The 26,773-nt window shown below is 44.9% G+C and overlaps 1 protein-coding gene across 1 annotated transcript; it reads right to left on the bottom strand.

Annotated features, from left to right (window-relative positions):
- Nucleotides 1-377: 377 nt before the first annotated feature.
- Nucleotides 378-3,720, bottom strand: LOC136176395 (DNA-directed RNA polymerase II subunit RPB1-like). The gene is made up of 2 exons (XM_065946544.1): nt 3,669-3,720; nt 378-1,777 (listed from the first exon to the last, which is right to left on the bottom strand). Exons 1-2 carry the CDS (start codon nt 3,718-3,720, stop codon nt 378-380), a joined length of 1,452 nt encoding a protein of 483 aa, XP_065802616.1.
- Nucleotides 3,721-26,773: the final 23,053 nt, after the last annotated feature.

The raw sequence follows: 26,773 nt of genomic DNA, 5'->3' as shown, positions 1-26,773 counted from the left end.
GTGTGCGGGGTCTGTGTTGAGGTGTGCTGGGTCTGTGTTGAGGTGTGCTGGGTCTATGTTGGGTCTGTGTTGAGGTGTGTGGGGTCTATGTTGGGTCTGTGTTGGGTCTGTGTGGGGTCTATGTTAGGTCTGTGTTGAGGTGTGCTGGGTCTATGTTGGGTCTGTGTTGAGGTGTGTGGGGTCTGTGTTGAGGTGTGTTGGGTCTGTGTTGAGGTGTTTTGGGTCTGTGTTGGGTCTGTGTGGGGTCTGTGTTGAGGTGTGTGGGGTCGGTGTTGAGGTGTGCGGGGTCTGTGTTGAGGTGTGCTGGGTCTGTGTTGAGGTGTGCTTGGTCTGTGTTGAGGTATGCTGGGTCTGTGTTGAGGTGTGCGGGGTCTGTGTTATGGTATGTAGGGTCTGTGTTGAGGTGTGTGGGGTCTGTGTTGAGGTGTGCTGGGTCTGTGTTGAGGTGTGCCGGGTCTGTCTTGGGTCTGTGTGGGGTCTGTGTTGAGGTGTGTGGGGTCGGTGTTGAGGTGTGTGGGGTCTGTGTTGAGGTGTGTGGGGTCTGTGTTGAGGTGTGCCGGGTCTGTGTGGGGTCTGTGTGGGGTCTGAGTTGAGGTGTGTTGGGTCTGTGTTGAGGTGTGTTGGGTGTGTGTTGAGGTATGTAGGGTCTGTGTTGAGGTGTGCGGGGTCTGTGTTGAGGTGTGTGGGGTCTGTGTTGAGGTGTGCAGGGTCTGTGTTGAGGTGTGTGGGGTCTGTGTTGAGGTGTGTGGGGTCTGGGTTGAGGTGTGCTGGGTCTGTGTTGAGGTGTGCCGGGTCTGTGTTGGGTCTGTGTGGAGTCTGTGTTGAGGTGTGTGGGGTCTGTGTTGAGGTGTGCCGGGTCTGTGTTGAGGTATGTAGGGTCTGTGTTGAGGTGTGTTGGGTCTGTGTGGGGTCTGTGTTGGGTCTGTGTGGGGTCTGTGTTGAGGTGTGCGGGGTCTGTGTTGAGGTGTGCGGGGTCTGTGTTGAGGTGTGCCGGGTCTGTGTTGAGGTGTGCTGGGTCTGTGTTGAGGTGTGCTGGGTCTGTGTTGAGGCATGTAGGGTCTGTGTTGAGGTGTGTTGGGTCTGTGTGGGGTCTGTGTTGAGGTGTGCGGGGTCTGTGTTGAGGTGTGCGGGGTCTGTGTTGAGGTGTGCGGGGTCTGTATTGAGCTGTGTGGGGTCTGTGTTGAGGTGTGTGGGGTCTGTGTGGGGTCTGTGTTGAGGTGTGCGGGGTCGGTGTTGAGGTGTGCGGGGTCTGTGTTGAGCTGTGTGGGGTCTGTGTTGAGCTGTGTGGGGTCTGTGTTGAGGTGTGTGGGGTCTGTGTTGAGGTGTGTGTGGTCTGTGTTGAGGTGTGCTGGGTCTGTGTTGAGGTGTGCGGGGTCTGTGTTGAGGTGTGCTGGGTCGGTGTTGAGGTGTGCGGGGTCTGTGCTGAGGTGTGCGGGGTCTGTGTTGAGGTGTGCCGGGTCTGTGTTGAGGTGTGCCGGGTCTGTGCTGAGGTGTGCGGGGTCTGTGTTGAGGTGTCCCGGGTCTGTGTTGAGGTGTGCGGGGTCTGTGTTGAGGTGTGCCGGGTCTGTGTTGGGTCTGTGTTGAGGTGTGTTGGTCCTGTGTTGGGTCAGTGTTGGGTCTGTGTTGTGGTGTGTGGGGTCTGTGTTGAGGTGTGTTGGGTCTGTGTTGGGTCTGTGTTGGGTCTGTGTTGAGGTGTGTGGGGTCTGTGTTGACGTGTGATGGATATGTGTTGGGTCTGTGTTGTGGCGTCCTGGGTCTGTGTTGAGGTGTGTTGGTCCTGTGTTGGGTCAGTGTTGAGGCGTGTGGGCTCTGTGTTCTGTCTGTGTTGGTCCTGTGTTGGGTCAGTGTTGGGTCTGTGTTGGGTCTGTGTTGAGGTGTGTTGGGTCTGTGCTGGGTCTGTGTTGGGTCTGTGTTGGGTCTGTGTTCGGTCTATGTTGGGTCTGTGTTGAGGTGTGTGGGGTCTGTATTGCGGTGTGTTGGGTCTGTGTTGAGGTATGTTGGGTCTGTTTGAGGTGTGTGGGGTCTGTTTTGAGGTGTGCTGGATATGTGTTGCGTCTGTGTTGTGGCGTCCTGGGTCTGTGTTGCGGTGTGTTGGGTCTGTGTTGAGGTGTGTGGGGTCTGTGTTGAGGTGTGTTAGGTCTGAGTTGAGGTGTGTTGGGTCTGAGTTGAGGTGTGTTGGGTCTGAGTTGGGTCTGTGTTGGGTCTGTGTGGGGTCTGTGTTGAGGTGTGTTGGGTCTGAGTTGAGGTGTGTTGGGTCTGTGGTTTGTGTTGCAGTGTGTTGGGTCTGAATTGTAGTGTGCTGGGTCTGTGTTGAGGTGTGTTGGGTCTGTGTTGAGGTGTGTGGGGTCTGTGTTGACGTGTGTTGGTCCTGTGTTGGGTCAGTGTTGAGGCGTGTGGGGTCTGTGTTGAGGTGTATGGGCTCTGTGTTCGGTCTGTGTTGGGTCTGTGTTGAGGTGTGTGGGGTCTGTGTTGAGGTGTGTTGGGTCTATGTTTAGGTGTGTTGGGTCTGTGTTGAGGTGTGTGGGGTCTGTGTTGACGTGTGTTGGTCCTGTGTTGGGTCAGTGTTGAGGCGTGTGGGGTCTGTGTTGAGGTGTGTGGGCTCTGTGTTCGGTCTGTGTTGAGGTGTGTGGGGTCTGTGTTGAGGTGTGTTGGGTCTATGTTGCGTCTGTGTTGTGGCGTCCTGGGTCTGTGTTGCGGTGTGTGGGGTCTGTGTTGAGGTGTGTGGGCTCTGTGTTCGGTCTGTGTTGGGTCTGTGTTGAGGTGTGTTGGGTCTGTGTTTAGGTGTGTTGGGTCTGTGTTGAGGTGTGTGGGGTCTGTGTTGAGGTGTGTGGGGTCTGTGTTGAGGTGTGCTGGATATGTGTTGCGTCTGTGTTGTGGCGTCCTGGGTCTGTGTTGCGGTGTGTTGGGTCTGTGTTGCGGTGTGTTGGGCCTGTGTTGGGTCTGTGTTGAGGTGTGTGGGGTCTGTGTGGGGTCTATGTTGAGGTGTGTTGGGTCTGTGTTGAGGTTTGTTGGGTCTGTGTTGCGGTGTGTTGGGCCTGTGTGGGGTCTGTGTTGAGGTGTGTGGGCTCTGTGTTTGGTCTGTGCTGGGTCTGTGTTGCAGTGTGTTGGGTCTGTGTTGAGGTGTGTTGGGTCTGTGTTGAGGTGTGTTGGGTCTGTGTTGCGGTGTGTTGGGCCTGTGTTGGGTCTGTGTTGAGGTATGTTGGGTCTTTGTTGCGGTGTGTTGGGCCTGTGTTGGCTCTGTGTTGAGGTGTGTTGGGTCTGTGTTGAGGTGTGTTGGGTCTGTGTTGAGGTGTGTGGGGTCTGTGTGGGGTCTATGTTGAGGTGTGTTGGGTCTGTGTTGAGGTGTGTTGGGTCTGTGTTGCAGTGTGTTGGGCCTGTGTTGGGTCTGTGTTGAGGTGTGTGGGGTCTGTGTGGGGTCTATGTTGAGGTGTGTTGGGTCTGTGTTGAGGTGTGTTGGGTCTGTGTTGAGGTGTGTTGGGTCTGTGTTGAGGTATGTAGGGTCTGTGTTGAGGTGTGTTGGGTCTGTGTTGAGGTGTGTTGGCTCTGTGTGGCGGTGTGTTGGGCCTGTGTTGGCTCTGTGTTGAGGTGTGTGGGGTCTGTGTGGGGTCTGTGTTGAGGTGTGTTGGCTCTGTGTGGCGGTGCGTTGGCTTTCTCTTTTTGTGGCTCACGGGCTTCTCGTGCGGAGCATGTCCTCGAGGCGTGGGTCTCAGTAGCTGCCATGTGCAGGCTGAGTTGTCCTGCAGCATGTGGGCTGTTAGTTCCCCAACCAGGGATCACACCCGTGTTCCCTGCATTGGACGGCAGATTCTTAACCACTGGACCTCCAGGGAGATCCCCAGGAGACATCTTCTGAGCCTATCAAGTTTTCCCAAACTTGTAATAAGAAAGTTTACAGACTTTTAGTCTCTAAATTTAGTAGAAATTTTAAATACATTCATGTTGAAATCGAATTGTCTTCATTTGTAAGACCATGTGAAATGAATGGAAACTTGGAAAATAATGTTTAAATGCTAAGGGAATAAAATAGATTGTTTTGACAATGGACACATCCCCTCTGGTGTAGGGTCCCTTGGTGGAAATGTTATGTGAAGCTCTGGGAGAAAGATTGTGGAATCAGGAGTTTAAAAATAAAGGTCTGAGCTTGGTTCTCCTGGCTTCTTGTTTTGAGACCCTGAATAAGTTATTTAATCTCCTGGACTCTCAGTTTCTGCATCTGTAAAATGGGAATCATACGCATCTAATAGATGGTTTGAAGATAAATGACATTATGTGAGAATCTTATTGGGGAGTATTTCTGAAATTTTTGTTATCAGTGAAACTGTTTCAAGATGTGAGTTTTTATTTTTAGATGTGAGTTTTGTTGCCATCAGCTGGTATAACATTTTAGCAGTAAAGTAGACTGAGAAACCAGACTTAAGGGAAGTCTTTCTTTGAGAAGTCTGCTCTCTGCTTAAGGCATATATTTCAACCTTACTTTAAACCTCTAAAGTTTATTTTTATTTAGTTGAGTATGATCAAATTTTGCTGCATGAGTGCTAACTTGCTTCAGTCGCGTCTAACTCTGTGGGACATTATGGACTGTAACCCGCCAGGCTCCTCCAGGCAAGAATACTGGGGTGGGTTGCCATGCCCTCCTCCAGGGGATCTTTCCCATCGAGGGATCAAACCCACAACTCTTATGTCTTCTGCATTGGCAGGCAGGTTCTTTACCACTAGCGCCACCTGGGAAGCTGGTAGATCAAATTAAACCTCTCCTTATTTCCCCATCTGCAAAATGAAGAAAATAGGAATTACCTCAACGATTGTTCTGAGAATTAAAAGCACATAAGGCATATGAGATTATCCTGTAGGGGCTTAGAGATTGGATTCTTAAAACTGTAATTTCCTTTCCTTTCTGCCCCTCTTCTACCTTTAACTAATCTCTTTCAAATTTCTTCCAACTTGAAGCAAAAATTCTGGAGTCTAAATTCTGTTATAATGGATTTTGGCTGCAGCCCTGGAAACTTGTCTCTAAATGATGCAGTCTTAAAAAAAAAAAAAAAAAAAGAAAAAAAAAAACAACCTTTCTCAGAATTGTATATTCACCAGTTACTTTGGAGAATTGTGTCTGATTAGCTCTTTCATGAGGATGTAGAATAAGGGGATTATAGGAAGAGCACTAAGCAATTAAATCCAAACCCTTCCTAATGCTAAGAAACATTATTTTCCTCTGGTTGGCAACTCGATTTGAAGCTTACACTGTGCCTGTTTACAAGGTCGTTAGGTTTTTATTTACTTTTTTTTTAATGCATGTCATGAATTTTGAGCAGTCCTCCAATCCAACATCTTCAAATGACCAATAAAATATCTTCTTTTATCCTTTAAATTACATTACATGATGACTAGAGTTTAAATTTATAAACAGCACCTGCTAACTAGCTTTTTGAAGACCCAGCTGGGATATTGACTCTGAGACTTTTGTCCGAAGCATGCACGACAAATGAAAATGACTGGCAGTAGCTTCCACTCACATTTTTATAGATGTGGCTCCTCCTTTTTCCTTCACACTGAAATATGTTGAATACTTACCAGACGCTGGATGTAAACCAAGCACTTTTCTTGTGTTTTGTTATTTGATTTCTCACAACAGCCATTGAATAGATGTAGTTATATAATGTTTTCTTTACAGTTTTGCCAAAGGAAATGGAGCTTCAGAAAAATAATTTTAAGGAAGTAAAATTTGCATTAAGTTCACTCAGATGGTAAATCATCTCATTAAAGTGACTACATTTTGCCCCTGATTCTCCAACCCTTATTTTGATCAAATCCTTTAATTAACCTCCGTTGTACTCCCCTCACCCTGTAATTCTTTTTTATTTTTATTTTTTTTACCCCATAATTTTTATAATTTGAAATATAGAAAATCTGCCCAAATCTCAGCACTTTCCAAAAAACGTGGCTGCTGAAGACAAGACCCCACACCGAATTTTACAGGAAGAATCACATCTCTCTAGTCTTTGTTACAGCAAAGGGGGAAGCTGTGCCATACACATCTCCTACTGTATACATTTGTATCCCATAAATGTGAGTTGATTGATTCCAGGTCCTGAGATCTGAAAAGAGATCAGTTTCCAGTGAGGTCCCTCCCTTCCAGCCTACAGTCTCCCCAGCTCTGGTTTCTTAAAGGACAACAAAAGAAAAGACACAAAAGTGTTCCACCACCCACTCGACAGTTAATCCCCCTCTTACATGAAGTTTAGTGGTGCATGTTAGCGAAGAGTGATGCCCATCTCTTTCAGTTTATACATCAGTAAGTCTTAACAAACACATGCAGTTTACGTCGTTGTGTAGCATCCATCACAGTCAGGATTTTAAACACTCCCGTTCACTTCCAGATTTTCCTTCTGCCCTTTTGCAGTCAACTCCCATCTCCAGTTCCAGACCCTGAAAGCTACTGATTGATTTCCATCTCTAGGATGTGGTCTTTTGCACAGTCTTACATAAATCGAATCATAGAGTATATATAGTCTTTGTACGTGGATTCTTTCATTTAGCAGAATCCTTTTGAGATTAAGTTTTTACCTATATCAGTAATGTTTTTATTGCTGTTTTATTCTACTGTATAGATGTAAAACTAGTCATCCATTTATTAGATGAGTGTTCAGCTGGATTATCAACGTGTTACAGAGGGTGCTGCTGCTAAGTCGCTTCAGTCGTGTCCGACTCTGTGGGGCCCCACAGACGGCAGCCCGCCAGGCTCCGCCGTCCCTGGGATTCTCCAGGCAAGAGTGCTGGAGTGGGTTGCCATTGCCTTCTCCATAGAGGGTGCTAAGTACTATAAAAAGTGTCAGTTCTCTAAAGCGATGGTACCTTTTTGCTTCCCCACAAGCATGGATGGAAATTCCACATTCTCCTCAGCACTTGTGTCGTGTGTTTGCTTTGTTTTCATTTTTAGCCGCTTTCCTAGATCTCAGTGGTAATGCATTGTTTTTAGTTTGCAATGTCATCATAATGTGGAATATACTTTCATGTAGTTGTTTGCTTCTTTGGTAATTGGTTTGTCAAGCCTTTTGTTATTTATTTATTCATTATTTTTGAATTGTATGAGTTCTTTACATAGTCTGATACAGGTAATTTATCGGATCCCTTTGCTGAAAATATTTCCCCCAGTTTATAGACTGCATTTTCTTCTCCTTAACAATATCTTTCATAGAGCAGAGGTTCTTAATTTGCATGATTAGTCACTTTCAGTTGTGTCCACCTCTTTGCGACCCAATGAACCACCGGGTTCCTCTGTCCATGGGGTTCTCCAGGCAAGAATACTGGAGTGGGTTGCCATGCCCTCCTCCAGGGAATTTTTCTGACCCTGGGATGGAACCTGCATCTCTTATGTCTCCTGCTTTGACAGGCAAGTTCTTTACTGCTAGTGCCACCTGGGAAGCCCTTCCCAGCTCGAGGACGCACCGTATACCGGGGCTGCATTGAAGCTATAGGTCAGTGGGTCCTGGTATCTTAATAGCATTAGCTGTTCAGGTACGTAATTGGTATATCACTCCATTTCTGTAGGATTAATTTGATTTCCCTCATAAATGTTTTGTAATTTCCAGTTTCTCAATCTTATCTGTATTTGTTTGACTTATCCTTAAACACGTCTATTCTGATGGCATGGTAGATGGCTCCAGTTTTTAAGTTTTCATTTCAGGTTGTTCATTGACAGCGCACAGCCATACACTAGACATTTCTGTGTATGTTATCTGGTATGTGTATCAAACTTGTATCCTACTGAACCTACCTGTGAGTCCTAATGACTTTTCCCATAGATTATTTGATATTCTTCTACCTAAACAGTCATGTTGTCTGCAAGCAGAGACAGTTTTCTTTCTTTCTTTCCACCTAAATGATTTTGTATCATTTTTTCGCCTTATTGTCCCGGGTAGGATCTCACCATGAGATTAGCTAGAAGTGAGAGCGGACATCTTTGACGTATTCCTGATCTTACTGACAGGTGCGCTCAGTGGTGTCCGACTCTTTGCAACCCCATAGACTGTAGCCCACCAGGCTTCTCTAGTCATGGGATTTTCCAGGCAAGAATATTGGAGTGGGTTACCATTTCCTTCCACAGGGTACCTTCCCAACCCAGAACTGAACCCATGTCTCTTGTGTCTCTTGCATTGGCAGATGGATTCTTAATCACTGATGCCACTTGGGAAGCTCCCTTATAAAAGCAACTTTTCACTTTTATAAAGTCAGTTATAGATTTTATGTAAGTCCTTTTATCAGGTTAAGTTCTTTTCTGATCTTGCTTTCCTGAGAGTTTTCATCATGAACGCTTGTTGAATTTGTTGAGTGATTTTTTTTTTTTTTTTCTGTATTGGTGATCAAAAGTTTTAAAAAAACATGATGTTGATAGAGTGGGTTATGCTTATTAATTTTTCAGTGTTGATGTCCACTTGGTCATGATATATTATACTTTTTATATATTGTAATATTCCATTTGCTAGCCTTTTAAGGATTTTTACATGTTATTGTCTTTGAAGGATTTTGGTGTGTAGTTATTTTTATTTATGATATATCTTGGTCTGTTTTTAGTGTTAGAGTAACATTAGCCTCATAAAATGAGGTGCTTTCTACTTTAAAAAAAAAATACTAGAACAGTTAAGATTGAATTTAACCAACGGACTTGAGATTCCTTTCCTCATATTTTAGGTTTTGTTAGTTGGTTATTATTTTAACTACCTTTTTGCCATGACCTAGCTTATAGACCAAGAGAGGAAAGATAAGATAAGAACAAGGAGGTCTTTGCAAAAGATGTCTTTGCATAATTTGGCAAAGTAAACATTTCCAAAAGTTGATAATGTTTGTCATACCAGAAGAAAACAATAGAGACACTAGAATATTTTACTATTGAATATTAAAGACGTGAGGGCTTCCCTGGTGGCTCAGTGGTGAAGAATCCACCTGCCAATGCAGGAGAGATGGGTTTGATCCTTGGGTCGGGAAGATCCCCTGGAGGAGGATGGCAACTCAGTCCAGTATTTTTGCCTGGAGAATCCCGTGGGAAGACAAGCCTGGTGACTACATCCCATAGGAATGCAAAGAGTTGGACACGACTTTGTGACTAAACAACAAAAAATTAAAGAAGTGAAGGTGCATATCTGCTTTTGTGAATCTGCCCTTTTTGCTTTAGTGGTATACTTTTGGAGAATGTTGAAGCTTTCATTATGACCACTGACAAAATGTATTCATTCACTCTAGTAAAAAGCAGACAAAATATATGGAATCATATCTGGGGAATTCAAATAAAATTGAGTCTCTCTAAAATTTGCTTCAGTTTCAGTTGTGGGGATCACAATTCAGAAAGGCTTCATCTTGGAAGAAGTTTTAGGGGTTGTCTAAGACCTATATCAGGGAAATGCTCTGAAATAGTACAGTGATATTGCCTTCCGATTTTAGTAACAAATTGAATGTAGTCCTTAGAGACTGAATTATTTTGCAGACTTCTAAGTTAGTTGCTTTTAATTCTCCCCAGAGGACAATGGAGAATTTCTCCATTCATGGAAGAAAGACGTATCCGTGGGCATTCACAGGTAAAGATAACTTAGCAGCTAGTGCCAGGTGCCGATCGGTGATACGACACAGATGCAGTAAGGCTGGTGGCCGAGTGTGTTATAGAGGATGATGCTCTGTAACGTAAGGTGGTTGGGGAAGGCCTTTCTGATAAGGTGATGTTTGAGGAGAGATTTTAGAAAAAGGGAAGGAGCAAGCACTGAGATGGGGAGGAGAGCATCTCAGGCAAAAAGATTAGCAAGTGAAAGGCTCTGAGGCAGTTGCCTGCTTGGCTTATTCGAGGAGTATAAAAAAGTCCCGCGGGCTGGAGCTGAGGAGGAAGCGGCAGCAGACACGGACAGAGAGATGCCAAGGGGGCTCCTTAAGGCCCTGCAGGCCGTTGTTAGGACTTGGGGTTTTACTCGCAATGACATCCGGAGCCGCGGAAACCTCTTAAGCCAAAGAGGACATGGACTGTCTTACATTTTACGTAGATCGATCAGTGTGCTACACAAAGGGAGCTGGCAAATATGGAAACAGAGACGTGGACGGCTACTCCTGGGGTCCACGCTGGCGACGATGGTGTGCTGGGCTTAGAAGGTGTGACGAGCTGTGTTTGGTCTGAGTTTATTTAAAAGACAGAGAAACTAGACTCAGATAATTTGCCATGTGGGGTAGAGAGGAGGAATAAAGATGACACTAAGGTTTTTATACTGATTAACAGGAAGAGGGGAATTGCTAATTACTGAACTGGGAAGAGTGAGGTGGGGGTGGGTTTCTGGAGGGGCCACTAGGAGTTTGGTTTTGAATATGGGAGATCGAAAAGCTAATTGGACCTTGATGGCTGTTGAGTATCTGAGTATTGGAAGTTAGAGGAACTGGATTGGATATATGAATTTCGAACTGAAGAAGGAGGGAAAAAATTAAACATAAATCACCGTAAAAGCCCTAATTGTCCCTCATTCATTTTGGGGCCCTGAGATTCTGTCTGTGGCTGAAAATGCATGTGAATATGAAGGAGGTAATAACGCTGACACAACTGGAGCAATGATGCTTGTTTCTCCTCAAACGTAGTTTCCTTTGTGGATTAGCAAAGTCATTCCATGATTTCGGGCTTCTTTTCAGTCTGCAATACAGATGCCTCTGGGAGCTGTTGTGAATCTCAGTTTATTAATATTTGCCAAAGTGCTTTCAGATCCTTTGTTGAAAGGCGTTACAGAGAAGCAGAGGGTTATTATTAAGGATGACATTTGCTCATTGTGATTAAAAGTGACAAAATGAAATTTCAAGTGCAGGAGTCAACACTGCAATTTAATGTCTAAAGGTGTCTTTGCCCATCAACACACAGCCAAATGAGGTCCATCTGTACTACAGAGATTTTTCTGGTTTGCTTTCAAATGAGGAGTGGTTTTTGAGTGGGGATTGAATGTAAGCAGACATCATCAGAGGCCAAAAATATACCATTTCAGCTACTTGCATCCATTTGCACAATGCTTTTTCCCCCTTTTAATTTTTCACAGGGCTGCAAATGCAGCCCAGAAACTGTACATTGAGATCATGTGCATATGGTTTTATTTACCATTGCATGCAGAATTTTATTGGGCTATAAAATAAATGGATTTCAGCTGAAGTAATTAGAAGAGTACCTTCTAAGACCACTGTGCAAACGAGCACATACCCATGGGTGCTCCCCTGGAAGAAGTGTGCATTGCACTGCAAGGATGAGGGGAAGTCTGGTAAGTTCTCCCTTTTGTTTCTCTAACTCTCTTGGAGCGCGCTGTTTCTGAGTCCAGACGTGGGTGGTGTGGTCATCAAGGACAGGCTGACACACTTGGGTCCACACTTATGCATGAGGGAAAATTGAACTGAATTTGTTTGTGGATGCAGATTGGAAAGAGAAATAGAAGACTTTATAGAAAATTCACTTGCTGCATTTTGAGTCCCTTTCTCTCTCTCTTTAAACCTGTCAAGGCAAATTTTCCAATGTGTTTCCATCCACAGTTTAACCTAAGTAAAAATGTCTACAAGGCACTCTGGCAATGTTTGTGAAGTCTCCTCGGCTCCCACAAGCATCCCCACATGATGCCCAAATAGCCCTGAAAAAGTGACGTCCCTGTATTGCTCTTGGCTCAGTTCCGTTGTGTAACCAGTGACTTCAGAGTGTGACCTACACACTTCTGTGTGTGTCAAGAGAGTGGCCAAGTCAGAGACAGGAACCGTCTTTCCTCATCGCCAGTCACAGGCCAGAGGAAATGATGAAGCTGTTCAATGAAGCTTTCAGCCAGATTGAGAATTAAAACAAAGAGTTTCCAGAGATCTGAGGAGGTTAGGAGAGAGATGTCTAGAAGAGAGATATTGTTTATTTCTGCTTTTTAAAAAATGCATTTTATGGGAGTATAGTTGCTTTACAATGTTGTGTTATTTGCTACTCTACAGCAAAAGTGAAGCAAATGTATGTACACATATGTCCCCCTTATTTTGGATTTCCTTTCCACGCAGGTCACCACAGAGTCTAGCGAGGGAGTTACTCAAGGAGTTACTCAGAGAGTAGGGACAGCTGATGCCCAGCATTTGCTGGATCTATGTCTGAAAGAAAGAACAAAACAGACTGTGGGAGGGGCTCTGACGGTGTCCTGATTATTTTGGGGCGGGCGTGGGCTTTGGGGAGGACCCCGGCGATGGCTGCTGTAACTGTCCTGCCCCCAGAGTGTTTAGGTTGCGATGTTTACATGCTACATGTTACATGAGGACCACAGGACTCTGTGGGAGAAGGAGGCAAGCCTAGGAAGGATGGCACTTATGAAGAACCTGTGAAGTTCCCAGATGGCTCAGTGGTGAAGAATCTGCCTGTCAGTGCAGGAGACCCAGAAGACGCGGGTTCCATCCCTGGGGTGGGAAGATCCCCCGGAGGAGGGCATGGTGACCCACTCCGGTGTTCTTGCCTGAGAAACCCCATGCACAGAGGAGCCTGGTGGGCTACAGTCTGTGGGATCCAGAGTCGGATATGACACACACATGCTGCTACGAAGGATGAATTAAGTTCTGTCCAGTGTGGTGGCTTGGGAGTCACTTCCATCGTGGTGAATTCTCTTTCTTCTCCACTTCCTCTGAGCTTCTACAGAGCAGATTAACTGAATATTTACTGCCTGTTGCCCTTGTATGTTGTCTGTGTTGACGTCTTCTCTCCTTTGGTCAGTCTTGGGCCTGTTTCCTTCAATTCTAGACCTTGCCCTTCTCTTGCCCTGGCCTGTGTGATAGGGGTGATTCTCACAAGATGCAGTCCAGGCTTCTCCCTGGATTTGACCAATGTCAGGCACGTTTAGAATATCGGGAAGAAGCAGAGGCTCTTGGAAGAGAGAAATGTCTAGACATACACATAAAGTTTGCCTTTCCCATTCCCTGCAAATTTATAATCTCCTGGAGAATGAAGTCTGGCTTATTTATACATCTAGGGCTGGCTATCTAATTTTTGACACCCAATTCAAAACAAAAATGTAGGGCTCCTGTGGCGGCGCAGTGGTTGAGAGTCCAAGTCTGCCTTGCAACGCAGGGGACCCGGGTCTGATCCCTGGTCCAGGAAGATTCCACAGGCTGCGGAGCAACTCAGTTCGTGAAAGAACTAAGACCCAGTGCAGCCAGAAATAATTAAAAATTAAATGAAAACAGAAATGTAAAGCTGCTTATTCAAAAAGCAGGAAAAGGCATTTTCTTTCTTCCACTGTCTCACTTTTTACCTGTCATCCTATTTTTTTATTGCTATTTAATACTGCACTCATTCCAGTACAGAGCCACTTAAGGGGCAAGTGCAAACCTTACAGGCACCTTACAGGCACCGAGGCCCCGGAACCTGTGCGGGACTCGCAAGGTGGGTTCGCTCTCCTGCCCGTTGCTAGATCGACACCTCTGAAAGCTGAACCCCGTCTCACGGGCTCACTGCCTTAACCTGCAGTGGACAGGAGACCTTCCAGGAGCATTTCAGCCTCTGCGCCAGAAGGTCATCGGGAGGCTGACTTCCCCCAGGTTGCCGGCACCGAGCATCTCATGATGTCATTGCCACGCCCTGCCTGGGGCGACCTGGCGCAGAAGCCCGACACCACCCTTCCAGCCTGAGCCTGATCCCCCAGCAGCGTGGGTGCGGAGTGACGGTGGAGCGAGAGCGGGCGGCCCAGGGGCTGGAGAAGGCAGGTGGCCGCAAGCGCATCGCAGGGTGGTGGCAGGGGGTCGGACCACGTGTGTGCTGGATCTCTGAGTCCCTAGTGCTGGCTTCATCGTCTCTTTGGACTTCACTTTTAAAACACACATTTAAAGATAAAATGATTAAAATATGATTAAGAATCCCAAGGCCGTGATTGCGGAGCTTTAAATCCCAATTGCAGGGCCTGTGTGACTGCAGCAGGCCACACACCCATGATGTGGGCCCTGCGTGTGTGTTAACCACTGCACCTCACCCATCGGCTGACAGATACTAGATTATCAATATGTGGCTACTATACATGTGAGTAAATGAACACAAGAATGAGAGAACGGATAAATTCAGTAACTAACTAGTTAATCAGGCTTACCCAATTATCTGCTACTTCTGTTGAATACCAGAAATAATTCACCAAATATTAGCTAGCATTCACTAGGTATATTTCACATTCAAGGTACACTTTAATGGCCAAAATGACTTCCAGACTCAATCTACCTACCGCTTCTTCTGTTCTTTAAGAGGAGAAAGAGGAGACGCCCCGATATGGACTGAGGACCAAAGCCGTCCTCATCATACAAGTAGGTTATACCCAAAGGGTGAAGTTATTAACCCACGGGAGTGAAGTGATTGTAAATGACAGGGACGTTAGGCAGATATTCTCTTTGGCATGCTGCCTCTCCATTTTTATCATGCCCTCGACTTTTCTTCTGTGGTCCACAATCTTGATGTACTTTCTTTTTCTCTTTTTGGCTGTGCAGCGTGTATGATCCCATTTTCCTGACCAGGGGTTGAATCCCGGCCCCTAGCATTGGGAGCACAGAGTCTTGACCATGAAACACCAGGGGGACCCCTCTTGGTGTACTTCTGACTTAGGAGTGCTTCCATCGCTTGGAAGGTGCTGTGAGAACAGGGAAGGCCCCCTTAGAAGAGAAACACATTTGGGTGAAGGTGAAAACGGTTTGTAATGTTTCTTCAGGGTCTAGCCCAGCATTTCACAGCACAGGTGAGGAAGAGAGAGTGAAGCGGATGGCATGGTTTCCTTTTGTTTCAGGACACAGAAGATTCAGCTTCCTCAGCTCAAACATAGCCTTGAAGGTTCTACATGGCTTTTATATCTTTTTTGTTTGTTCAGTCACTCAGTCGTGTCCAACTCTTTGTGACCCCACGGAGAGCAGCACTCCAGGCTTTCCTGTCCTTCACCATCTCCTGGAGTTTGCTCACACTCGTGTCCACTGAGTCAGTGATGCCGTCCAACCACCCAGTCCTCTGTTCATATTTCAGCTACAGAAGATTCGGGGACTCTGGGGAGATAGAATACCTAAACCCTGTTGCCATTTTACTAAACACCTGCCAGAGACTGTCTTGGGTCTTTTTCATATGTTAGCCTGTTGGAGTCTTACATGAACCAAGTCTATGAAATACCTATACCTGTATCCATAAAATGAGTAAGAAAGAAGCCTTAGAGAAATCAAATAAATTGATTAAAATCTCTCACTTGTAAATAGAGTATCAGAGATTCTAAACCTGATCTATTTTATTCCTACATCAAGAACCTGACTCTTTCTATAAATGAATGAATAAGTAAATGAATTAATAATTCTGGCATCTAGTGTGTGCATGCTCAGTCGTGCCTGACCCTTTGTGACCCCCATGGATGTAGCCTGCCCGGCGCCTCTGTCCATGGGATTCTCCAGGCAAGAACACTAGAGTGGGTTGCCATGCCCTCCTCCAGGGGATCTTCCCAACCCAGTGACTCAACTCATGTGTCTTGCTTCTCCTGCACGGGTAGGCAGATTTCACTTGCACCACCAGGGAAATCCCAAAGTAAACACTAAGCTTTATTTGTTAGATTTTATTTGGTTTATCCTCTTTTGACACAGGAACTCATAAAAAGTCTTTGAGGTTCTGGGTTGCTCCTTTAAATTAAAAAAAAATTGGTTAAGATGCAAGAATAAATGATATGACGATTAAAACAACAAAAATGCAAATTATATTTTGAAACCCATCATTGCTAGTTATATTTAACATGAATTGAACACTGAATTCATTTAAACAAGGATTTTGAAAGAATTAGTAACCTCAATAAATGGCCCGCCTCATTTCCTATTTCAATAGAATTAAAATTTCTTCCTTTACTAATTGTTTTCTGTCTCTTTTATCTTCTAAAGTCTGGGTGAATGGCACCTCAAGGGTGTTATAAACAAATTAGATGCATGAATAGTAATGAATAATTTTCTCTGTCATATTTTTTGGGCTGTGAATTCTGCCTGAGATTTCATTGGATAGATTAATTTCACTTAAATACAATTCTTTTTGCTTTCATAAAAGAAAGGAGATTGTTGCTCTCTTATCTGCCCTGATCTCAGTTTTGAATTAGATATTATGATGGTTAAATGCTGCCACATTAGGCCTTTGATGGAAAAATGATTCCTCTGCATTGTTTTCTAAACAGGGCACAGCATTTATCAAGCCCTAGAGATACTAGAATAAAGCGATCAGAAAAATGTCAATCACAGCATTCTTTGCTCCTTTCCCAGAACAATTATTTATTTGGCACCTTCTCCACACAGGACTGAGTGCAGAAGACAGTATAGGTCATGTGCAGCATGACTTTCTCCTTAAGGAATCTACAGATTAGTGAGATATGTGACTGTGTGGAGGGCTGACATGGGTCAACTCTCTCGGTCTGTTCCCGCTGTCGGAGCAACATACCACACACTCTGTGGTTTATAAACAACAGACACTCATTTCTCACATTTACGGAGGTTGGAAGTCTGAGATTGGGATGCCAGCATGGCCAGGTTCTGGGTTTCTGACTACGGACACATCTCTGCATCTTAACATGGTGGAAGGAGAAAGAGAGCTCCCTGGGGTGCCTTTTATAAGGTCACTAGTCCCATCATGACGCTCCACCCTCATGACCTGATCACCTCCCCAAAGCCTTACTTCCAAATGCTGTCATGCTGGATTTGAGAATTTCAAGATATGGATTTTGAGTCTAGAAAAATGCCTACCCAAGGACAGTCACAGAAATAGCCTTAGGAAAATCTGCAAGCAAGAAACATTATTTCCAGCGGAGAGATTGGGGGAGATTTCAAGGAAGAGGTTATGAAAAGGGAACAGAGTAAAATGCTAGAATTAGGTTCTTTCTTTGAGCCATGGAAAATATCCCTGAGCACTCTGCAAAGCTCATTTTTGGAGACAGAAGATTATGTGTCATTTGTGTTTGTTTTGGTTACTGAATTTATGGAAGCATTGGTGAGCAAAAGGCCTGGGAGTTCCAAAGTCTATATTTCCAGTCATTTGCCAACTTAAAGAAATTTGGGGGAACTGCCTTATGTTCACGCTAGTAGGACTCTGTGTGATAGGAGAAGAGCTTAAGGAAGGGAAGTCGCTCAGTCGTGCCCGACTCTTTGCGACCCCATGGACAGTAGCCTGCACCAGGCTCCTCTGTCCATGGGATATTCTAGGCAAGAATACTGGAGTGGGTTGCCGTTTCCTTCTCCAGGGAATCTTCCCAACCCAGGGATCGAACCCAGGTCTCTCTCCTGTCTGTAGACAGACACTTAGTCAGTGTTAATTCATTTAGTTACTTTAAATCATATATTCCCTAAAATACAATAATTGAGCACGTATTATATAAAAGGCCCTGGATTAGCTAAAGGGGAGAGTTTGAGCCATGTGGCTGACATAGCTGCTGGTCATATATACCTAGATCTTTGCTGCAAAACGTGAGTCCAAGGGACAATAAGCACCAGCATCACCCATAATGTCTGAGAAATGCAGAATCTGTCTGCCCTCGCTCCTGTAAATCAGAATTTGCATTTAATCAGATCTCCAGCTGATTCATACACGTATTAAAAACTGAAAGGAAGTTGGATTTGTAGTCCTAAATAGTTAAGTGAACAGTCTGCAAGCTAAGTCAGATTCACCTGGTCAAATCCTCAAGAGAGCAGGAAGACGTTTATTTGCCAGTCTTGTCTTTATTGAAAGGGAACTATGGATTTCAGAAGAAATCCCATTTAAGTGACTAACTGGCGGGAAAATCTAAATTCCAAATATAGAAAATGTGAGCCCTTATAGATACTGACAAAGGTGAGTGGCTGACTGCTTACCCTAAATGAGACTGGAGAGAAATCTTAGAGTGGCCTCCCCAGCAGAATGATTTGGGTTCCTACAGTTAGATATAACTAGCGTTTCTCTTTGCTTGTCCACATCTTGTCATTTGACAATCTCAGCTTGTGTGGAGGGGTATCCTCAGTACCCACTTGAATGACATCCTCTCTCTCTAGAGTCTTTCTTAATTCCCCAGCTAGAAGTAACCTCTCTCTTTGAGTGTCTCCAGCAGTACATCTGTACCTCTCTATGACATCTGTATATTTCTGTCTTCATGTGCGTATGTACAAGTCTGTGACTTTATTTCTCTAGAAACAACACCTTTAAGGAAAACAGACCCTAATACATAGCACGTGGCATGTTGTCATACACACAGTAGATCCTCAGTTGTGCTTGTTGCATGAACTGAGACCTAGAAATCAGAGCTGCCATTTCATATTAAACTAAAAACTCAAACTTAGTCAGAGACCTTGGAAACTAGCAAATAACATTATTTAATCCAAAATGTCTTTATGATGATTAAGATTTATATCCAAATCTATGCTTTTTATAGGACAATTAAAAATGAAGTCTAAAAGGAGTTTTAAATCTTGGTTGGGGAGGAGAGTTATTAACAGTAACAGAAAGAAGAACATAATACCATTAATAGTTTAGCATAAATAAATGCCAAAATGCGAAACAAGGGTTATGAGGGTTCTGGGGTGGACAGGGATAAATTAGTTTTGGTGAGCTTCCCAAGAAGTGGGGAGGGTAGGTAAGGCTTGACTAAGCCTTTTAAGGATTAGGTAGTACTGAAACTCCAGTACTTTGGCCACCTCATGCAGAGAGTTGACTCACTGGAAAAGACCCTGATGCTGGGAGGGATTGAGGGCAGGAGGAGAAGGGGATGACAGTGGATGAGATGGTTGGATGGCATCACCGACTCGATGGACATGAGTTTGAGTAAACTCCGGGAGTTGGTGATGGACAGGGAGGCCTGGCGTGCTGCGATTCAAGGGGTCGCAAAAAATCGGACACAACTGACCGACTAAACTGAACTGAACTGAGTACTGAGTTGGGGCTTCCCCAGTGGCTCAGCGGTAAAGAATCCGCCTGTGATGCAGAAGACACAGGAGACCCAGATTTGATCCCTCGGTTGGAAAGATCCCCTGGAACAGGGCGTGGCAACCCACTCCAGTATTCTTGCTTGGAGAATCCCATGGACAGAGATTCTTGGCAGTCTGCAATCCATAGGGTTGCAGAGTCAGACACGACTGAAATGGCTGAGCACGCAGGCACGCAGTATTGAGTTGAGGAAGAAAAGTGCATAAAGTCTTTGCATACTCAGATTCCAAAGGTGGGAAAAGTAGGAGAAACAGGCTCTTCTCTGCAAAGGCGACTTGATGCTGGAAATCCGGAAAGAATGGCTTTTTCGTCAGGTTGAGTTTTCCAAAGATGGGCCAATAGTATCTCTTGCTCTTTTGCAAAATGATCTTGTCAGTTTCCCTCAAAAGGAAGGTTTACATCTCCTCCTCTTGAATCTGGACAGACTTGTGACTGCCTCCAGCAAGGGAATGACCTGGAAGCAGTGCTGTGCGACTTCCCAGGCGAGGCCCTAAAAGGCCAGGCAGCTGCTGCGTGACTCTCCAGGAACACTCTCTCTGACTCTTTCTCTCGGGGTAACCCTCCACGGAACCCGACTGCCAAGGCCTGAGAACCCCAAGCCACAGGAGAGGTCACGTGTGTATGAACCGGGCAGCAGCCCACCTGCGGCCTTTCTCTGAGTCACCCCAGGCCAGATGCCAGGAATCTGAAGTCCTGCCTAAGTTCCTGGCCCATAAAGTCTGAAAAGATAGGAACACGACTGTTTTATGCATGCCGCTATTTTTTTTTTTTTTTTAATGTACCATTAGGTAACTGAAACCACTCTGGTTTTCCATCTTTGGAAGGCTGGTGTGGTATGATGTAAACACACGTATTTTGGAATAAGACGACCCTGAGTTTGAATCTCAGCTCCATCATTTTCTTAACTGTGAGTGCTTCAATCAGTGATTAAGTTTCAGGGCCAACTTTTCTCATCTTTAAAGCAGCGATGGTCACACTAACGTGGTAGAGTTCATTGGCAAAATGAAGTGGGATAAAATAGGTTAGAGGCCAGATACAAAGCAGATGCCTGACGTGTTGTAAATGTTATTACTAGGGTTCGAGATCTAGGGGGTCCTGCCATAGGGGTCACCACAGTTAGCATGTGCCCAGCTGTGAGAGGACAGCTGGAGACAACAGTGCTGTGGGGTGTGTGTGTGTGTGTGTGTACGCGTGTGTAACGAGGGCCCTTTTCCTTGTAAGACTTTGTTCAGGAGCCCTTATTATTAACACTGCTGCTTTTCCTGCTGCTAAGTCGCTTCAGTCATATCTAACTCTGAGATCTTATGGACTGTAGCCTGCCAAGCTCCTCTGTCCATGGGATTCTCCAGGCAAGAATACTAGAGTGGGCTGCCATTTCTTCCTCCAGGGGATCTTCCCAACCCAGGGGTCAAACCCACATCTCTTACGTCTCCCGTATTGCAAGATAGATTATTTACTGCTAGATCTAAATAATGTTTTATTGTTTATATGGTGCTTTTGCAGATGTGACAATATTTGCATTTGGGGCAGCCTTCCCAGTAAGATAAGCCAATTTCAGATTTCCCCCACTCTCTGAAAGTCGTGTTCACATCAAACTTTTCATAAGTGAAAATGGCATAAAGTGAAGAAGCAATTACATTCGGACACATCTTGCAAACGGACGCCTAAAATAAGTTTGAGATAAAGCACAGATGCTCACAGACACCATTCAAAGCTCTGGTCCCTTCATGCTGAGATGTGGAGGGCAGTTCCTGGGCAAGGAGCACAGAAGTGTGGCTTTTCCTGCTGGGGGTCAGGAGTGGGGTGGTGTTTCCGTAATGGCTACTGCAAAACGGATGCTGGACGGTAGTTGTGCTGTTTGCAAAGGTGAAAACCCCCTTCAGATTCCTTTTGGTTAGCAAAAACAGGTATGAAAGGAGATCTTTTGTAAATGTGAAGTGGTAGAAAGCAAATTTTTGAAAATAGGGCATACCTGTGCATCACTTTGTAGATGTTTATAAGCAGTCACTATAGGTAAGTGATTGACCCAGCATTTGGGCCATGATGCCAGATTTCCTGAATTCAGACTTAGCAGCCACATGACCTTGAAGACTTTAATACAACTCTCATACCCCTCAATTTTATTATCTTCAAAATAAAGCTAAAAGTTACTAAAGGTGGAGGGTGATTTGGAGGGAAAAGGTCTTATAATTCAGCTTCTGGAGCCAACCACTGAAGTCTGTCCTGAAACCATTCAGCTTCTTGGCCAGCTTGGCCCGTTCCTGTCACGGGCAGATCTGTTCCACTTATGGAATCCATTGCAGTGTGCAATCACCCCTCTAGTGTGGATGTGTATATTGCTGTATCACAGTTTTTGGTAGATGCATTTTTATATAATTGGTCTCCTTTGTAAAATAAAAAAGTATTAACTCTGAAAACTGTATTGTTATTTCTTGAAACAAGGCTTTTCTCAACAATGATGCAGTGATGTTTGTTTAGATTTGTTTAGATTTCTCTTCATCTCTGAACCCTTTCCAGCCCCTGAGTTGTTTCCTGACATTAGCCACTCCGATGCATAGAAGGGTGTACCTGCCCAGTCACTTAGCCTTGCCTGACTCTTTGCAACCTCATGGACTATAGCCTGCTAGGTTCCTCTGTCCATGGGATTTTCCAAGCAAGAATACTGAAATGAGTTGCCATTTCCTATTCCAGGGGATCTTCCCCACTCAGGGATCGAACCTGCGTCTCCTGCGTCTCCTGCATCTCCTGCATCGGCAGACAGAGTCTTTACCAGTGCGCTGCCTGGGAAGCCCTGCCAAGGGAGTAGTCCCCCAGATTCTAAGGTCATAGTGAAGATAAGCTACAGTTGTTCCTCTGGACAGGAGTTTCTGACTCAGCATTTATTTACACTTTTTTAGTGTAATATGGCTCAGTTAAATCACTGGTATATAAAAAGGAAAAAGAGATTTAAAAACATCTGAATTACATTAAGCAACTTTGAGTAAAATAATGTAAAATGTCAACGTCTCGCAGGGGAACCACGCTTGTACAGTGACTCTGGAGCCTCTCGACCTCTTCTCTGGCCTGATGAGGACACTAGTAAACCTCACGGACTTCATCTCCATCACCAGCTCCATCACCAGTGTCTCCTCTGTTTCCTATCTGTGTTTCCTTCCCTGTTTCCATTTGGGTGACCATTTAATTTTCTCTCAGCATCTTATAAACATTAACTATTACCAACTGGTGTGTCAACAGCCTTTTAATAATGCCAGTTTCTAGTATTTTCTAAAACCTTTGCGGCTTCTTTTTTGTGATTTCTTATTTGTGAGCTGTCATGCTACCTGCCAGTGGAATGGTGTGTGAATTCTTTGCTGAAGGTGACTTATCTCAGACCTTGCTTCTCCCACTGATGGAGGGGAAAAAAAAAAATCAGCCTTTAATGAACTCAGTGCTAAAGGAGATTAGCTGTTTTCTTCCCATAAGATGGATGATTCTATCAACAATATTAAGTCACTAGGTCTGAATTTCTGTCTCAGTGATAAGCACTCTTAGGACCCCTGTCAATCCATCTCACTGACATATTTAGTGTTTTAGCCAAAAACTAAAATGATACTAGTCCTGATTGAACAGTTTACACTGTTATCTATTTGGCTTTCTTGCTTCCGAATGGTTTGATCTTATCTACTATCATTTGACAATGAGCTCTATTTCTTAATGAGTTTATAATATACTAGATGGCGTACAATTTGTCCAATTACTTAAAACAATCAAAACATCACTAGATTAAAGAGGAAACTCTCCCATATAATCTCATTTTAAGAAGTTTGAGGAAGAGTTTTCACTGTTATGCATACAAAGCATCCCTTAAGTATTTCTGCAACTCTCCCTCTACTGACGAACAGTTCAGGGTAGGCAATTGTAAAGACTGTTGGGACTATGATGAAAGAGTCATGCCTCCTTGGAACAGATGGGGGAATATTAGTCCTACGACTATTACTGCAGTCTCCAGAGCGAAATGAACGATCTAGTCTACTTAATCTATGTAAGATGTGTTAAGGGAAGGAGAGTTAGGACAATGTTTCCAAGAAATGTAAGCGCATCTTCTGTTGTGTGTTTGTGATGTCAAGCGCGGCTCGTGTGCCCGCAGCACAGAACGCCAAGCTCCCCTTCGGAGGGTGGGTGCCCGGAGCACCGGCTTCTCTGCAGGGTGCCGAGCGGAGAGGGGGGCTCTTCTGTGATAGAGTCCACTGGCAGTGTGAGAACCTGCTTTGATCCCTGAGTTGGGCAGACCCCCTGGAGGAGGGAACGGCTCCCCTCTCCAGTACTCTTGCCTGGAGAATCCCGTGGAAGGGGAGCCTGGCGGGCCGCAGGCCACGGGTCGCGCAGAGCCGGACACGACTGAGCGACTCACGTGCGCACACGAGCAGAGGGTGGGCCGCTCGTGCTCAAACACCTGGACTCCCTGCTGGCTTTCAGGGAGTGGTTTTTAAAGAGGAGCGGGTTCCCTAACCCTCTTCTGGCTGATTGGTGGTGAGCTAACAAGGGGAAGGGACTCGCAACCTTTTGGTTCCAGCCGGTCTGGGGTCCCTCTGCCTGTGGTCAGCGTGGACTCACCAGCGTCAACCACGGCAGGGACCTTAGTTTCTGCAGGCCGACTCAAAGCTGTGTAGCCCATCCTTACCTGTATCCCTTCAGGAGGAACTGGGGTCCTATGACTGTATTAACTGATTATTAGCTGCTGGAGCCTGTTCTTTGGAACTGGGAGAAGGCTAGGACATGGAAGGCTTTTTTCTACACATGAGGAAGAGGGGACGTGGCGGGATTTGGCGCCGGGGAGGGCCCTGCAAGGTTCTGCTCAGGTTCATTCCCATCGTTTCTTTGGCATCCTTCAATCCCGAGGGGATCAAGGATGGGGAGAGAAGGAGAGTGAAGTTTCGGATGGAGCGATTAATCATAAACTCAGCAGGGGCGCTCAGCTTCAGGCGGAACTTGGTTTCATTTCCTTTACTCACTCATAACAGCACTCTCTTGATACTGACCCAAGGAACCAGTTCATTCACCTTCTCAAAAAAGAAACAAGTGAAAAATAAAGTAAAAATTCAGAGAGAAAGCTCTTAGAGTTTCACTGGCACATGCAGTATTGTGTTCTCCTGCTAATGGAGATATTTTAGTGAGAGTGTAGTGTTGATATCTTGCAGACTCCTTAAGGTTAGATTTGTTCTTGGGTGGCTCTGAGTAACTTCGGAGCAAACTTTGCTTTCAGATGCATTTGTAAAATGTATTTATTAATTCTGGCTGTGTTGGGTCGCTGTTGCTGCGAGGGCTTTTCTCTGGGTGCGCCCGGTGGGGGCTGCCTCCAGTTGCCGGCTTCTCTAGCTGCTGGCACGGGCTCTCTTCTCGGGGCCTCGGGAGTTTCAGCTCCGGGCCCTCGAGCACAGGCCAGTGGTTGCGGCTCACGAGCTTGGCTGCTCCGTGGACTGTGGGGTCTTCCTGGGCCAGGGATTGAACCTGCATATTCCTGCCCTGGCAGGTGGATTCTTTGCCACTGAGCCCCCAGGGAAGCCCACCTTCAGACCTTTTTGTTTTGGTCTTATTTGTCTGAGTGCACTTTTTAAAATAATTGGTGAGAGACACTTCTGCCACCAATACTTACTGACCCTTCTTTGCTGACATTGGTAAGTTGGAATGACCTCTGAGAAATCAAAATTGGAATTTGCCTCTTCTGACTTCTAATAGGGGGTAAACATTAAATCTTTGCAACATAATGCCATTTCATTCACCAAAGAAATGTGCTTATGTTAATACTATGTAGCACAAAATTCCCTTGTTATTTTTAGAATATGACTGGATAAAGAATTAGGAGTAAAAAAAAAAAAGACAGGTAGAGAATTGTTCGCTGACTCGCTCCTAAATTTACTTGCAAGGAGAAGAAAATTAATGGAAATCAGTATCTTTTTATTGTGTTTCCATTCCTCAAAGAAATTATGAACTATGCAAAGAAAGAAAAAAAAATACTTGCCTATATTTTATCTGCCATTTATATACAAATAGGGTTCTGATTAAAATACATTTTGGTGGCTCTGACTAGGGAGAATTTATCTGTGAAGAAAAAAACTTGAAAAGGATAACATTTTATTGTTTGGTATTATCAGTGCTACAACTCAAGTTCTTTATAGAGTTCAATCCCATACAGACTCTGTGGAATTGCTAATGCTTCATTCCTTATGTGCCTCACATCTTTACAGAGAAGCTTAATCTGAAGTTCTGCATGCTCTTTTCATCTGTTTTTTTGTGTGTGTGTTACAATGCCTTCTAACATTTTCTCTTTTCCTCCCTCAGCAAGATTTTCTCTTTTCTAAGGAATTTTAATCTCTTGAGGTCATAACGCTTTTTGAGGCCTTCTGCTATGCTTTAGGTGAAATTCAGGGTGCAGTTTTTTCCGTGGGGAGAATACAGAGAGCTGTTCCATGCCAACTGTTGGAGGGTGGAAACTTGAAGGGACAGTTATACCAGCGCACGCGTGTCTATCTGGGTCACAGCTGGTGAAGCTGCAGATTCAAGGCAGCCTCCCAGGGCCACACTCTTGACGCTTATCTGAACAGTGAAGATGAGAGATGAGAGATGGTAGCTGTTTTCACTGTAGCAGTTTTCGGGCTCAGCAGATAGGCATGGTGGGTTTGTAATCTAGAAACTTGCAATTCAAAGTGTGGTGTGTAGCCCAGTAGTATTGACATCACCTATAAGTGTATTTGCTATTAACGCAGCACCCCGAGTTCCACCCCAGAACTACTGGATGAGAATGGGCATTTCAATAGGATCTCCAAGATGCGTACATGCACTGAAGTTTAAGAGGCCCTTCTCAAGAGATGGTTCTTGATCCCATTAGCAATTCTCCAGTCATAATTATGAAACAGCACTCGTGGGAGTTATGCACCAAAAGTCATATTAACAGCTTTCATTGCATCATTTCATTTAATCTTCATGTCCTACCTAAAAGTTAGTTTATTCTGTCACCTCTGTGTGATGGTTATGCTCAGAAAGTTGAGGTTACTTGTTCAAAGTCACAGAGGGAGACGTTTATCCATGAGGTCACTGAGAAAGAGGGTCTTCTCCACTTTGACTTTTGACTGTACCTCTTGAGATGATCAATATATCAAAAAATTTCATACGAGCTGGATGCCCCAGAAACTGATGTATAAACATCAGAAGGTCATCTCCGTAATGAGAAGTGTAATTGCCTCACAGACCAGACTGCTGGTTGTGGACATCCTCAGACAGTGTCTGTCTTCTGGACACTCTGATGGGAAGGCAGGGTAAAATCAAGAGGCTTTGTGGTTAGCCTGGAATTAAAGTGATGGAATTAGCTGATGGTAGGAGAGTTGATCGATCATTTTAGTGTCTCATGCAGCCACATAGTAACTGGCTATAGCTATTGCTGCTCCACGGTCGTGCATGTGCTAAGGACACCACCAGCTTGACGCTGACGATGGCACCTCTTCGCTTCCACAGGACTGAAGATTCAAGACACAATCCTACTTCAAATGATAAACATTTTCAGGTATATCATATAATTTTGCTATCATGTTAATTTCAAGCATATCTTATGAGCTCGCCTGCACATTTTACTCTTGCTTTTACCTTTTGTCTATTTCCGATCCTGGTCGTTTGGGGTTCATTTTACTTAGCTATCTCTAGTACTGCATGCATGCTTAGTCGCGTCCAACTCTGTGCGACCCCGTGGACTGTAGCCCAACAGGCTCCTCTGTCCATGGATTTTCCAGGCAAGAATACTGGAGTGGGTTGCCATTTCCTCCTCCAGGGGATCTTCCCAACCTCGGGATCGAACTTGCATCTCTT

Source organism: Muntiacus reevesi, chromosome 10 (genome assembly GCF_963930625.1).
Source record: "Muntiacus reevesi chromosome 10, mMunRee1.1, whole genome shotgun sequence".
In the NCBI taxonomy this organism is placed as follows: domain Eukaryota; kingdom Metazoa; phylum Chordata; class Mammalia; order Artiodactyla; family Cervidae; genus Muntiacus; species Muntiacus reevesi.
This window is presented reverse-complemented; position numbering and strand designations above follow the sequence as displayed.

Excerpts from the sequence above, each read along its gene's own strand:
- LOC136176395 (XM_065946544.1), bottom strand. The coding sequence starts at position 3,720 with ATGGCAGCTACTGAGACCCACGCCTCGAGGACATGCTCCGCACGAGAA. Across the intron at positions 1,778-3,668 it reads ATGCTCCGCACGAGAAGCCC|GACCAACACACCTCAACACA; the intron begins GTGAGCCACAAA and ends GACCCAACACAG.